Source organism: Anas platyrhynchos, chromosome 14 (genome assembly GCF_047663525.1).
Source record: "Anas platyrhynchos isolate ZD024472 breed Pekin duck chromosome 14, IASCAAS_PekinDuck_T2T, whole genome shotgun sequence".
Taxonomy (NCBI): domain Eukaryota; kingdom Metazoa; phylum Chordata; class Aves; order Anseriformes; family Anatidae; genus Anas; species Anas platyrhynchos.
The window spans coordinates 15,768,048-15,783,476 of NC_092600.1; the positions used below are offsets into that span (position 1 = coordinate 15,768,048).

At 36.6% G+C, this 15,429-nt stretch overlaps 1 protein-coding gene across 6 annotated transcripts in view; it reads left to right on the top strand.

Moving 5' to 3' along the window:
• SLIT3 (slit guidance ligand 3) overlaps window positions 1-15,429 on the top strand; it is a 515,831-nt gene that overhangs the window by 318,183 nt on the left and 182,219 nt on the right. For all 6 annotated transcript variants that reach the window (XM_027468588.3, XM_027468587.3, XM_027468585.3 and 3 more), the window contains one exon: window positions 12,368-12,509. In XM_027468588.3, coding sequence (XP_027324389.1) covers window positions 12,368-12,509 — 142 coding nt within the window. The remainder of the gene's footprint in view (window positions 1-12,367; window positions 12,510-15,429) is intronic.

The following is a 15,429-nucleotide window of genomic DNA, read 5'->3' on the forward strand; positions in this document are numbered from 1 at the left end:
TTTGAAGAGCTCATTTTAGTATAGGATTTAGTAGGGAACTCAGCTTAGTAACTGCTACTTGCACAAAATCCTACATGGATAACCAGTTTAAAGAGGATATAAATCTTTCCTGCTCCTTATTATGGGTCTTATTCCTGATTTTACAGCTTAATTTGTTCATGTTTGACTATGAAGTTAGACTAGGACAGGAGGTGAATGGTGAACTGAACTTGTCCCTCTGCAAAGGATTTTTATACAATTTAAGATTATATGAATCACCATAACTAGCCTCAAGCTGGCAGTGAAAGCTTCTTTGCATCATACTTATGAAGTGCTGAAATACAGTGTAGTGAACTACTCTGTTTTAGTACAGGCTCAGCATTTCAAGTGCTTGTATTTTTTATGGCAGTGGAAATATCATCACAGGAAAAGAAAAGTCTCATTTTTTCCTCCATTGTAAAATGGGGTTCATCAGAGCATTCCAGTTCAAAGTTTGTACTGGTGCAGTCTTCAAAGAAGAAAGAGGAGAATGAAATAATGTAGGGAAAGAAATATGTGTGTGTGTGTATATATGTATCTTCCGGTTTTTCAGCCTGGCCATATATGTGTGTATGTATATATATATACACATATATCCTTTAAAAACCGATTTGTGATTTTTCTTTGAACACTATGTAAAAAATACTTTTTTTACATACCTTTACAACAAATGTTGCTTAAAAAAAAAAAAAAAGTAAAAAGTTTAAATGCTACATACCAAAGAATAATTTAAGTTGGAAAAGAAAATGTGAAACACTGATAGAGCTGTGCTACAACTGGAAACCAAGTTTTTTGATTCCTTCTGGACACAATGCTACTGGTCCTGTATGGAGATGTTTATAAGCATTAGGTACAAGGTCTCTCAGGAAAACATTGCTGAAGTCAGAGTTACGTGCCAATACGCTGTGAATTCAAAGTCTTTTTTTTTTTTTTTTTTCAAATAATATTCTTCAGCTCTGCACATAAATTATAGAAATGTTAACTCAAATGACACTTGTAGGCAAATTGTGAGCAGTGGAAAAGCTATTCACTTGGTCATGCCCGTGAGCATTTGGCTCAGAACTGTAGGTAAATGTGTAGGATTAAATAGTGTTCAGTGGCCTGGAGAAAGGTTTGCAAATATGGCTAATTGTATTTGTGTTGCATAGGAGGCAGGGAAAAAGGTCATTAACAGAACTGAGCAGGGTTGGGACTAGGCAGCCCCTCACCACTGGGAAGAGCACTGGGTGCTTCTGGCAGTGCCAGAGCCGCTGGCTGGCTTTTTCAGCAAGTTGCCTCTCCTTGTAGGAGTCTCTCTCCTCTAGAGCCACCCTAGACAGAGCAGCCTTCCTGGGCCTTTGTCTTAAAGCCATCTGCTCCCAAAGAAATCTCCACACATATGCTTTCTCCTTCGCAGGTGGTTTTTGAACTCTGGGAAGTGTTGGTGAGCCAGTCTCCTACAAGTGGCAACTTATGATGCATGTGGCACCATGCGATGAATGCCCCAGCTGATGAGCTGCAGATAGCATGGGATATTTCTGTTCTCTTTCACTGCCCTAACATTGCAATTGCATCATTGCTGTTGCAAGAAAAAGGGTATGCTAGGCAAAGACTTGATGCCAGTCAGAATACTTACTGCATTGTGATGCTTGAGAACTGCTTGCTTTTATATTCCCTTAATTAGCAAAGAAGCATCTGACCTTGCTGATCTGAGCTTGCTGGCTTATTCTTAGTACCTCTTAGAGCCTTCCATTTTTTTGCTCAGATGAAAATCATGCTTCTTTGACATGTTCAGATGTTTCACTGCTGAACTGGTCTCTCTGTCTCTTTGTCCTATTCTGCTTCCTCTCTCCCAACCCCCTTAGGATAGTAATTTTATTTCACTTTCCTCTCTCATGAGTTCGGCACAATCAAAGAGTCAAGCAAATTATGGCTCCCTTATTTTTCTTTCACCTGCTCTTTACTTATTGACGTTGAAATTAATTTACATATTGATCAGTTATGTAAGTGATTAAGTGTTTTCTCACTTGCATTTGTGCATCTGTAAAGCTTTGCAAACTGAAGCAGGGCATTCATGAAGTAACAACATCAGCAGCACCTTGATCTTTTCAGTGCTCTGTGCAGGACCAACTGATTGACCCATCTGAGTTTTCTTAGTGTTCAATCACTTTGGTTTTCTTGAGTATATGCATGAGAAAATAAATATGCACCTGAACTGCATATCCAAGAATAAAGCAGATGCATTCAGAAAGCATTATAACTCGCCCTGTAGAGTTATAATGTGTAGATGGGTAGCATGTTTCAACCACTGCTTTCCTCGGCTAGATGCATCCAGAACAGCTCATTTGAATGGAGTCAGTACTCAACTGGTTGCTTGCAGGAGGGTAAATAAGCAGAAAGATTGTGGGTTGATTTGGTGGCTGTTGGGAAGAAGCTGATTTTTCCACCATACTGTTACTGCCAGTTCTGAGGCAGTATGTTGGTGTTGGTGTTGGCCCTGAAGGAGCATGTTGGTACAGATTTGTTTTACTTCTGCCAGTACCTTCAGGTATTTTGCAGTGGGCAGCATTTACAGTGGAGTATGAGGACTGGTTAAGATTTCCTAGAACAGAACAGAAATGTTTATTTCCAACAATTAATGAAATCATGCTTTTCTGGTATAGGAATCACCAGGTTATCATCAGGTTCTAAAATTTTGAAATTAATGGGGAAGTGATCTTTCCTATATATCTTGCAGTATGGAATTTAGCAAAATTTATGTTTAAAATGTATAATTTCAAGTATTTTTCTAATATAGTTTCTTCATTAATGATGCAAAGAAGGAAGTTGAATCCATACACCATTCTCTTTTTCATTGTAAATCATTTTATTTGGTTCTTGAACCTTAGTTCCCATTCAGAGAATCTAAAATAAACTGATAAAAATCAAGATGCTTAATTCTGAATTGAATCAGTTCAAGTTCATTAAGAATTACATTATGAAGCTGGTGCAAGAGAGAAATACTTACCAGAGCCATGTGTATGGTGATTTCTGATACTGAATTTAAGAAAATCCTGGATTGATTGAAATCTCAGTTGAAGATCTAGAGTTTCTGATCCGTGCGGTGGAACTGCAGCTGAGGTATAAAAAAGAGGAAAATATGTTAGCTTCCTGCTGCTTAATGCAGACTGGAAGCTGTAATGAGGAAGCAGATTTATTTGTTTAGGTGAGGTCAAACAGTCTTAAAATATAGCTGTTACTCTCTGGCCCAGACCACAAAACTCAGTAGCTTGTCTTGCTCCCGTTTTCTCATAATAACTTCATAGCAGATTGTTGAGGAGAAAACCAACAATGAGCAACTAATAAAATAGCACTCCTCAAGCTTAGTATCTTAATGAGAACATTCAGAAAATGCCAAAGGAAAAGTGTGTGGAGAGGGGAACTCCCCTCCATCTGTTCCTATTTAAAAGACTGTGCAATGGTGTATCTGCATAATTAGCAGCGGGTCTGCGCCTTTCAACATGGGACACAGAGGCACTGCCAGCGTGGAAGATTGGTGCTCCCTGGAAACTAAAAAGGGGGGAGGAATATTTCCTAATGATGCAGATTTTGCAAGTGCTGGCCAGAGGTGATTCCCGGAGGGAATGGGGTGGTTTCTCTCCAAGCAGCCTGCCCCAGCTCATGCAGAGACTAATGGCCTGTAGTCGCGGTGGTCACAGGAAGCTGGATAAGCAAAGTGGGAAGAGAGGCCTTTTCCCTCTGTGTGTGTGAACGGTCACCTTTGCCGTGTGGGACATCCCCACTGTACAATTTATTTTATTGCTTTTAGAAATGAGCTTAAGCATTTTGTCTAGCTTTGACCTCATTCCCAAAGAGTGACCCATGAGTCATAATAGCCAACTGACATCTTTTTTCTCACTGTTATTTCATGCTTTTTTGTGACCATCAGAAGATTCAATAAGGGCTTTTACAGTGCAGTCTATGCAGAACTTTCAGTATTGTTTGACTTTTAAAGACTTTTGTGGGAAAAAAAAGTGCTTTGAATCTGTTCATAGAACCTTTTTGTGGAACTCTGACAGAATTTTTATCTGCTCTTATAATTTTGTACCACAAACTAACATTGAGACCTAATGTAAGGAAACATTTCAATACTATGCGTTTGTTAGCTGCTCCTGAAATGAAATCATCTAGGGGTTTTGCCAATATATTCATTGCTGTTTACCTGAATTTGGTGTCTTGTTTCTATTAAGTTTTGTATTACCAATTTAAATTTACTGTAGCATTAGCAGTTAAATTGTCTTGTGCTTTAAGAATCTACTTCTTGGATTGTTTCATATGAAGATGCTACATATGGTATTATTTACTTGGGGGACCATCCTGCAAATCTAAGGGTTAAAAAAACGTTTATTCAGGCACTTAAAATTGCTTTGAAGGGCAAAGCTGAAAACTGGCTATATGTTTACAGTAAATTTAGTTTTACTGCCGCGCAATTTTGTGTCCATCTTGTAAGTATGATGACCTTTGGTCTGGAATTCTCTTTCCCCAGAGCAGTATGTGTAGTTCTTAGATACTTGTTTAAAGATAGCAGATTTAGGTATAGTTACTCATTCATTTGGCTTTTGCACTGTTGCTCTAAAACCAGTGGCTTGATTTATTACCAGTGTGATAATAATATTTTGCTATACAATGGAAATGCATCGTGTGCTGAGTGATGTACCCACAGATGGGTACCACTGGACTGCTCAGATGTCATTTTTAGGAGCAGTGTCACATTCAGCCCAATGTCCCCCGTCTAGCTGTGTCAGTCTGTCATGCTCCTGATGAAAGTGAATCCCATCTTTCTCCTGTTCTTGAAGAGAACAGTTTTAGTGTTGAGGCAGGGAAAGTGCACTATTACCTGTGGCAGGACACTGGGGCCCAGGAAGCAAAGACAAATACATGGTCAAACAAAATCAAGTCTTGTTTTAAACTCCTTTTCAAATACCTGCAAATCAAGCCACAGGGCCTCAAAATACAGTCTTAAACTCTTCCTATCCATTCAATAACTTTGTCAAACTTCATCATGAAGTAGTTCAGGTTCTCTAATGCTGATAACCTATCACCATTAGGCTATTCGAGGACAGTATTCCCTTTATAGACTTACATTTGATCATGAACATTATCTATCATTTGACCTTGCTATTATCCTTTTGCTTAAATAATTTCTCGTCCTCTTCCTTTTTATGCCTGAATATATTTATAAGGTCACTGTATCATTTCCGGACCTATTTTTAAATGTCACTTTGTATGCACCTTCCAGACTGCTGACACAAGTTGCGGAATACGTTTAAATCAGATTACTGTGCATGTATGCCTTTTGGACTGCAGAATCACTACATCTTTTAAGACTTTGTTGTAGCAGTATTTCTTTTGCCTTTAGTTTACTTTGGAAGACCAAATAGTATGTATATAAACCTAGAGAGCAAAATACATGCTAGCAGCTTTCCTCAGGGTGCAAGAATCAGAAAGTTGAGTAATGGCTGCTTTTAGGAAAAAATGCCTGCGTTACCTGACTGGAGAAAGATATTCAAAGAAAGGCTCAGAGAGGCTCAGTGAGTAGGAGACATTTAGGACTTCAGCTTTTGAGTCTCCTCTGTAGAAAACTTAAACAGAATAAACTTCCCTGGGAGAAAAATAACTTTTGACATAGTTCGGAAATTACTTAAGTTGTCTCACAGATTCTGTTGCAGTTTTACTAATTCTTCAGAAGGAACAAATCACATTTTAGACCTCAGTTGTTACAGGTCAGGCTACTTCTTTGTCCTACATTTTTCCATTTTGTTTAGAAATAATTGATGCAATCCTGGGGCCATCAATGTTAATAAAATAATTGCAAATATTAGTAGTGCAAGGTAAGATACTATGATGTAAGGTCTGATTTTCAGTGGTGTTAATTTACCAAGGCATCTTGAAACCTGCAAAATAAGTTTGGTTGTGTTTGGTTTTTTTTGGTAGAATAAAATAGATTTCATTCATTACACCAGGCCTTCCTTTTGCAACAGTTGGATATTTTCTTTTGTATTCTGCAGTATTTGTTTGTAAACCAATTGGCGTTGACTGCGCCTACAGAACAGTTGCTGTTTATGTGCTATGATTTTTTAACAGATAAATGTACTCTTTGGGAATGTTCAGCAAAACAGTGAACTTGAATCAGATGATGAATATTCATGACAAGTGCATTTTTGCATACCATGAACTTGACAGTATTTAACATCATCAATCAGGGGCCTAAGTCACTAATCATAAATAATTAACGCTATGCTCAGTGAAAAGCTGTTGAACAACCATGGATGGAAACATCTGCATAAACCATTTACTGCATATTCCTGTAGAATAAACACATTTGTACATTTATTTTTTTTCTCTGTTGTTGGAGTATTTGTGATGGAGCAATACAATGAATGTTAAATTTACAGACAGTTAGTTGTGATTGACTTCCCAATATTTCTCTGCAGGACATTAAATTGTATTTTAACGCTGGGATGTAAGTACTATTCAGGAGCAATGTATCTGTTTTAGGTATCTTTTTGAGGATGTATTACTAGAGTCTAGTAAAAGCTCATGTAGTATTAATTGATTTCAAATGTCCCAGCATTATAAGAAGTTCCAGTGGGTTATTTAATTAAACCACAAAAGGTCATAATATATCCATGGAGCTGCAGTACTTGTACTGTTTTGTTTGATGATCAATAATTTCATGTCTGCCATACTTAAAAAGATTTAAAGTCACCACAGAGTTATAACCAGTAAATCCTATCAGACCTATCAGCCTATTTTTCTTGAAATCCATCAATACTGTTTTACAAATAACTAGCATTTTTCAAATAGAAAGGAAGTGCTACAAAGCTAATTGGACAGGTAAGAAGGTAATGAAGTACACTACTTAGTGTGCCATAATTGGGTGTCAGTGCAAATGAGATTATTTAGTTTATTTAGTCATCGCAAAATTTATTTTAAATGGTTGTGACATTTAAACTTTCTTTATTTATGCTCCATAACCATTCTATTCTAATTGTAATATCAATCTATTTGCTGCTCTTAAAAGGCTAGAGGCCAATGAGATGCTTATTTGAAAAGAGCACTTAATTCCTCTGTAAACTGCTGGGTTCTAAGTCTCTCCCCCATCCGTCTCTCCCCCTAACCCACAGTCTGTAAAATGGTGCAGGCTAATGGCATGCCAGATATTAACTACCATAATCATTGAAGCTATCATTCCATTACATCAGACTCAAAGAACATAGTAATTTTTTTTAATGGGGATCTTATCCTAGCTTCCACATTCTGTTAGTGTTTTTTTCTTTTAACAAAGGGTGTAATTGAGTTGGTGATTGTTAAGTATTAGAGAAAAATATAAAAAAAGTTGAACTTTGTAACTGAGAAAAAATCTGAAATTGTAAGATGACAGATAGTAAGAACTTCAGAAAGGAAATTGTATAAATGCAGCTGGCTTGTCCATCACTGTTTCTTTTTTTTTTTTTCTTTGCATCCACACAGTAGGGAGTTCACTACAACTGTGAGGGACACCAACAGGAATCCTAAAATACTTATGCTTTTCCCAGGCCTTTTCTTTTAAGGAAGTATTGGCAGCAAAAGTAAAGTGCATTTTTAGATTTCAGATATTCTTACCGGTGCCCTTGATCTGTCATTATTCTTATCCTCTGTATAATTATGGAAACCATATCCAGAGTTTAATTTTCTGTACTTCAAATTCTGTAGCTTACATAGACTTGTTTTTTGACCATCTCTCCACATCTATACAAACATAAAACTGGTAACACTCTTGTGGAGTTTTTGGTGCTTTAATTCTGTAGATCTGTTGTGGAGCTAAGCCTAGATCCTAATTTAATGGAAGTAGTTAAACCCAAATCAAAATTTGAATACCATTTGCAGCATTATTCAAGAAATCTTTACCTTAACAGTTTACTGTTTTTGTAAGATCTGATGGAATAGGGGCTAGATGCCTGCTGAGTGTTCATCTGCAATATGTATTTTGTCCTTTGCAAAAGAAAAATATTACAAAACATAACAAAACTCTTAGGAGTGTTTTAACAATTCATGTCAATTGTTATTACCATTTGATGGTAATTATTGGCAATTTATTTCCAAAGTCTTTTTATTCCACTGAAGTTTTTGGAAATTTACAGTCTACATCATATTTTGTTTATGAAGAAGAAAGAGTTTCACCAAATATGTAGGGCTGCATTCAGTATGGAATCAGAAGTATTTTTACACTAAACATAAAATGTCAGTCAACAGTGACAGGAGTACTGAACTTTTTGGAGCACTCAAAGAATTCAAGCTTATAATAACAAATTAATTTTATAAAAATATTAATTTTTCCATGCTAATTTAAGTGAAATGAAAAAAATAATCACTCGTTATGTGTAGAAGTAGAGGGTCCACATAAGGACAGCCTCTTTCTTTACTTTTTGCTTTAGTTTTTCCTTCAGCAGATGGTTAGATCCTATAGCATTACACATCTTCAATGCTATTTTTTCATCTAATTTTAGTTCCACCTGCACTAATATATATATATATATGCACACACACATATATATACAGCTTTTTCTCTCTGTTTTAATTCTATGTACCTCCATGGTTAACTAATTGGTGATTTTTTTGTTTGTTTTTTATTTTTTTTTCTTTGATTTGTTTTGTTTTATTTTTTCTCAGTAGCCATAAATCAGAATTCTGTTCACAAGGAAGTTCCTCTTTCGTAGTGGAAAAGCAGAAGTAAATGGTCTTGGCTTCAAATTTGAAATGGTCTTGGCTTTGTTAGGCATTGGAATGGGCTGCCCAGGGAAGTGGTGGAGTCACCATTCCTGGAGGTCTTTAAAAGACGTTTAGATGTAGAGCTTAGGGATATGGTTTAGTGGGGACTGTTAGTGTTAGGTTAGAGGTTGGACTCGATGATCTTGAGGTCTCTTCCAACCTAGAAATTCTGTGATTCTGTGAAATTCAGGATAAATAGAAGGCCTCCTATTGGCTTTATTCAATTAGATATCAGGTGTGCGTTTGAAGAGGATGTGAAAAGTTTAGTGGCCAGCACAAATAATGTTCTGACCTAACTTTTGACCTTTCCATTCAAAAAATCGCTGGAAAGTTCCATGATACTTAACGGTAGAAGGACATTAATTAGCACCTTGTCATTGTTGGTATGTGTTTTCTGTGAAAGGAAGACTGGTGCTTCTGTCTTTTGCTGTGCTTTTTAGAGTGCCTAATATAATCTCCTTTCAAAGTGTTCCATTAATATAGAGCACTCTGCAACACTGTGTCACACGAACTGTGGAGGTGATGAGCTGAGCTCCACTGGATTTTCTATTAGATGTTGAGTTAGATATAGTAGAGTCAGGAACAGACTCTTAAAACTCCAACTGGCAGCATTTCAGGAGATTTTGTTTGTTTTTGATGTTGTGCCCTAATGAAAAAGTAGTATATTACTATGTAAACCCACAGTGATATGTTGTAGTGGTCTAACTGCAAAATGCATTTTACACTCATTACAAAGCCTCCTCAGAAAGCATATCTATCATGTATGATAAAGGTTGGGTGCCAACTTTCTTTTTGCCTGCCAGGGCTCAAAGATAGCTCTGAAGAGTTCCTTCCCACTTGGAGCGTTTGGCCCAGTCCATGAAAGCTTGCAAAAGCTCGTTTGCACTTCCCTCATTATTTCTGGTTTGGACATCACACTGCAGTGCAGACAGACAGAGAGGATAAGTAAAATATGTGTGATCACGTTGTAAAAACAAATCTTTTGTTCTTACGCAAAGATAACAGAGGCCTGTGCTCATTTGGAGGCAATATAAACTATTTCTAGAAGCATTCACATTTAAAATCTTGTAGAAACCTTGGACTGAGTGAAAGGCAGAGCTGGCAGTGCTTTTGGTGATATGCAGTAGAGCTCTGCTAATTTTAAAGGAATTCTGTTAATTCACGATGATGATATGTCTGCCCTGCATTTTATGGCCAGAAGACAGACCCAAGACTCATGATGAAAGCAGCTGCACTTTTTCATGACAGATGAATTGGACTCTTACCCATGCCATAAATGTCCCCTGAGATCCATATTTTTCTTTTTTTTTTTTTTGAAGATGGTTGCCACCTTTGGAAATAGAATCTCTAGAACCTGAATCAGAGTTCTGAGGTCTGGTCTGCCAAAATAGAGTCACTCATGGCTCTGATTAGTAATAATAAAAGCTATATTTAAAACATACAATGCTTTGAAACCCACATTCTTCTTTTACTGTCCTGATAGAAAGTCTGATGATGACCAAAGAAAAAAAATCAAACCCAGTAGTATAACTTGACAACATTTCATACATAGTTGAAATCACACAATGGTTGGGGTTGGAAGGGATCCTAAAGCCCACCCAGTCCCAACCCCCTGCCAGAGGACACTTCCTACCACACCATGTTGCCCAAAGCCCCATCCAGCCTGGCCTTGAGCTCTTCCAGGGATGGGGCATCCACAGCTTCTCTGGGCAGCCTGTGCCAGGGCCTGACCACCCTCACAGTTAAAAATGGTTATCTTATACTGAAACTCAATAGCATATTTTAATATAAACCAACCCTGTCATCCCTGGCTACAAAATAATATTTAAAGGGATAATCACTTGCTTGAACTAAGGGAAATGCAGATAGACAAATGGAAACAAATCTACAAAAGAATTTATTGTTTCAAAGGCATGATTTTGCAGTAATTGTCTTTTGCTTTCCAGGAGGGCTCCCTCTGCAAGTATAAAGTTAGCCTTTAGAAGTTTTCAGTTGACATCTTTTCAAACTGTACCTACATTTCAAAGTCATGATAGTTATAGGAGTGACTAAATGACTTCCTGATGTTGACTTCTGATGTTGACAAATAGGAACATTTAAGTAGCACAATCTTTCAGGTACTAGTTTACAACAACACACATTGGAACTAACTTTGCTGGACTTATGGTGTTCCATAAAATGTTGGACAGTCTGCCAGCAACATTTGAACCATCTATGTTAAGATCTTATTCTTCCCAAAATATTCCCCAAATATCTTTGCTACCTATCAGTTGTTTGTATTATATTCAGATTTTTTATGAATATATGCATATGTATGTTTGCTGTATAATGAGTTGACTTAGATGTACACAGGGCTAAACCAGTGTGTATATATGTAATATTGTCATAATGATATTGGATTTTTAATCAATGTAAACGGATATTTTTTTGACTTTGCCACCTCCAGTTTTAAGTTATGAAAGTATCAATTGTGGTTCTTTTCCAAAATAGAGCCCAGGCTTTATGCTTAGCTTCCCATGTTTTCACGTGTATTTGTTATTTGACAACTGAAATTATTTTGTTCTTCTAGCCAAAAGACGGATTATGTTTTGTGATTATAATCTATGTGATCTAGAAAAGAACCTTTTTTTTTTCCTTTTTCTGTTAGGTTTTTAGGACACTTCTTTCCAACACAAGCATTCACACTCAGTCCTCTGTGTCTGGTCATAGCTCAAAAACATGCCTAAGGTTTCTTGTCTTACATAATTTGAAAGTGTGATTCACCATAAATAGGTCAATAACTTCCACATCTCAATAGCATTAACCAGTGTGGCAAAATACCTTCTCTTTGTGTTTAAGTGGGTATGTATATCAAAATTTTAAACCTAAGAGTCATAACTATTTAAGTAAAATTGATAAAAGTGCTACAGTTTTGAAAAACGTATTCACAGTTAAACTTTGGTCTAATGGATGGAATAGAACATATATAGAGCAACATTCTTATGCTAAGCATTTGTTCTCTAGTTTCTTGTCTTTCAGTAGTTACTAGGTTAAACAAGGATATGAAGGGTTGAACTTAATTTTTTATAACATTTTTTGTGTTTCCATTAACTGCATTGTCTAATCTTGAAAAAAATAGTTTTCTATTTCCAGTTATTAATTACCATTACAGGTTACATCATTCAAAAACAGAAGTCATTATTGATGACAGTCTTCTCTCAGTATGTAAAAGTACTCATGGAGTATTAGTGTAATGGCAACTTCAAGTCAAAGACAACTTTTGGAAATACCCCTTGATCTTTAGGCTTATTTTCTAAATCTTTGAATAAATTGATATGGTTGATCATGGAGGAGACCAAAGAAGTGTCCATGATGGAGAAATATTGATAGAGTGGAAACAGAGGAAGAATAAGAACACAGTTATCTTTTATACATTTTCTCTGCAGTTGATTTATGACACATTATATTCACTGAATCCAAATAAATTATTACTTAGTATAGTGGAAAGATCTGGAAAACTTGGAGCCTGATGTATTTTATTGTTAAAATTTCAGGCGATCATTTTTCAAAACTAACATTTAATGTTTTCATTATGTCTCAGGTTCCCAGGCTGAACCTCCATCATGCAGTGCCAGTTCCATCACTTGCCCATCTGCCTGCACCTGCAGCAACAATGTAGTGGATTGTCGAGGAAGGGGCTTAACAGAAATTCCAGCTAACCTACCAGAGGACATTTGGGAAATGTAAGTGCCAGTGTAATGCACCATTCCTTGTCATGTCTCTCAGTTTTTAGTCCATGATGTGAAAGAAATGCATGTTTTGAGAACTGTGTTGTAAGCAGTTTAGTTATATTGTAGTTGTCCTCTTTGCCTTCATTTTTTTTTTTTTGATTAAAGTATTTAATGTATATTAAGATACTGTTGAAAATTGTCCTACCTCAAAACAAGATAAAGATCTTGGCATATTATATACAGATTGTGTTTATATCTCACAAGTCTGGGATTATAGTTCTATACTCAGGAAAGAAAAATAGACGGTCCCCCTTTTGTTTTTGTGAAGTGAGATTGTTTTATCTTTGGTTGGTGAATTCGCAGTTCTCATTTGCAATGAAGTATGACATTGGATCAGATTGTCCCTGCTGATTTTATCTTTGATTTCTTGTATGCCATATTTTGTTATTTCTAATTCTTTAACGTTTTTCTGACTTTTTTTGTGTGTTGAAAGATGTGAATCTTGTTTTACAGACTTGTTTCTTTTTAGTGCCTTTAGGAATTGCAATAATCTATTTTTGTGTCCGTAGCATCATACTATGGTGGTTCTGAAGTACTGTTGCCCGTAACCAAATTGCTTTTGGTTAGTCCATAAGGAATGCAAATCTGTTCTTTTTCTGTTTAGGTGCTTGTAGTGCAGAGGTTACCAACATCCAGCATGCTTTTACAGGCTACATAGTATGGATTCAAATGTGTTTATAGTCAGTGCACTCATTCAGCTTTTAGTTGTGGTAGAAATACTGATTTTTCAGTGACATTAAAGCACAAGTTGAATTGCTTATGTGAAGCCTGGCCCACTATGTTATGACTAACAGGAATGTAAGGGTTGTGGACAATGAAGGCAACATGCTATGTTCATTGCTGGTGATCTGCTCTACACCACCATTCCTCTAAGTGACTTTATCAATTGATTTTATCATTTAAGATTCTCCTCAAAATTGTTTGGATTTTTATCTCAGTGTAACAGAGGTAACTTATTATTCCTGACTGTGTACTTCAATAGAAAATACATATTAAATATTAGCACAGTAATGCAGGGAACAAATAGCATCTTAAAATTCATATTGTTGAGGATGTATCTAGAGCATGCAAAACATTTACGGGAAGTATAAACTCATACACAAGCTGTTCTGAATGCCTATTTACTTGCCTCCTGACAAAGTTCAAAATGTATTGGTTGTGTTGGTGTCCAGTATATGGCTGCACATAAAATGTGCATGTGCATGTAATACTTGATTTTCTATCCCTGAAAGTTAGCTTTAAATTATCCTTAAAATATAAATATAAGTTGTATTTGACATGCTAAGAACATTCAATGTGTGGTCCTGCTTTCAATTCAAGTCAAAGTACAAGTTTGAAGGAGTGGCTGCAGTGATTCATAATAAGAGGCAGAGAAGAGACTGGTTTTAGATTTGCTCCCAAATTAGTGCTGATTTAGAAGAACTGTAAAATTTTATTTGGTAGCATTAAAAATGATAGCAGAGGTCAGATCATCTTTGTGGCTTCATGCCGGAGTCACATGAAGAGCAGTCTCTGCAGGAAGAGTGAAATTGGTGTGCTCCAGCAGTCTGCTGTCAGCAACACTCCTCTGTGTGAGAAAGCAGGTGAAAATGCCAGTCTGTATTGTGGTTATAATAGCAACGAGTATCCCCATCCTGTCTCCTTTCTAGTTTCTCTAGTTTCCTCTAAACCCTGTAACTTGTGAAAACAACTTAGGAGAGCTCCTTAGGAGAACAGAAGGTGAAGAAAAACTCAGAGAGCCTTTAAGGTAGACGATGAGATAGCTAGTCAAGATGCGTATAACATTCTGAGAAACTTACATAACCTGGAGGTTACAAATCTTCTAGTTCCATTGAACATCACATGAAGTAATTTAAAGATACAGATCTGGCAGATTTCTTGTATGTTAGGTAGTACTTATTTGAGTCTCTGCCCATATGTAAACTTCTAATATCACTCTAATCCTGCACATATCCTTTACAAATACACAGCATTTCAGGTGGGAGTAGTTCTGCAGAAGGAATATTGGTGACTGCTATGTTCAAAGTGTAATGAGAGCTAACCCTCATGTAAACTTCTATTGCTTACTTTCTGATGGAGTCAATCATGAGAAGATTTCATTTTTGTGGAAAATATGCTAAAAATTTCAAGTAGTTCTATCAGAATGAGTGACATCAGTGACATTGATCACATACTAGTTTTTTTCTACTGGTAAAACAGTTAATTCATTTTGTAAAAGTACTGGTAAATAAATAAATAAATAAATAAAAAGGCAATCAATTAACCTTAAATACAAGGGCAGGGTATTACTCATTCTTGCATCTAGTTTGAGTAAAGGATATTCTCACAGGGAAAAATGTTTCTGGAAAGATGGAAGATGCTGCCACAGTGTTTTCTCAGAAAAATCCTGGCATAAATTCCTTTGACCAAGAAAGCTGTTCTGTTTTATGCAGACGTCTGTCATACTGCTTAGAAATTCAGTTTGTCTGAGTCTTCTCTGTGCTTATTCACTATATAATGCATTCAGAGGTCAGGTTCCAGCTACACATGGAAAAATGACTGTCTTTTGGTTTGATGTGATAGGCAGGATAATACTCTCTCACTGTAATGTTGTAGCTGTGAGGCCAAGTAAATTTTCCCTATATGCTGTGACTCATATCTCTTACTCTCAGACAGGGAGTTGAGGGGTTGTGGCTTCTGTGTATTTCCCTTGGGATTTATCCCCTATGAATGATTTTCAGTCAGACACTTCGTGTAAGAGGTGTCTGTGTAGTGGCACTGCCTGAACAGTTCTTTTTGGACCCTGTAATCCCATGATCCGATCCCAATAATCTTCTAGAGATCTGACTCTTACTAGAGACGAGATTCCTCTTTTGGTGTATGTGTGGTACTG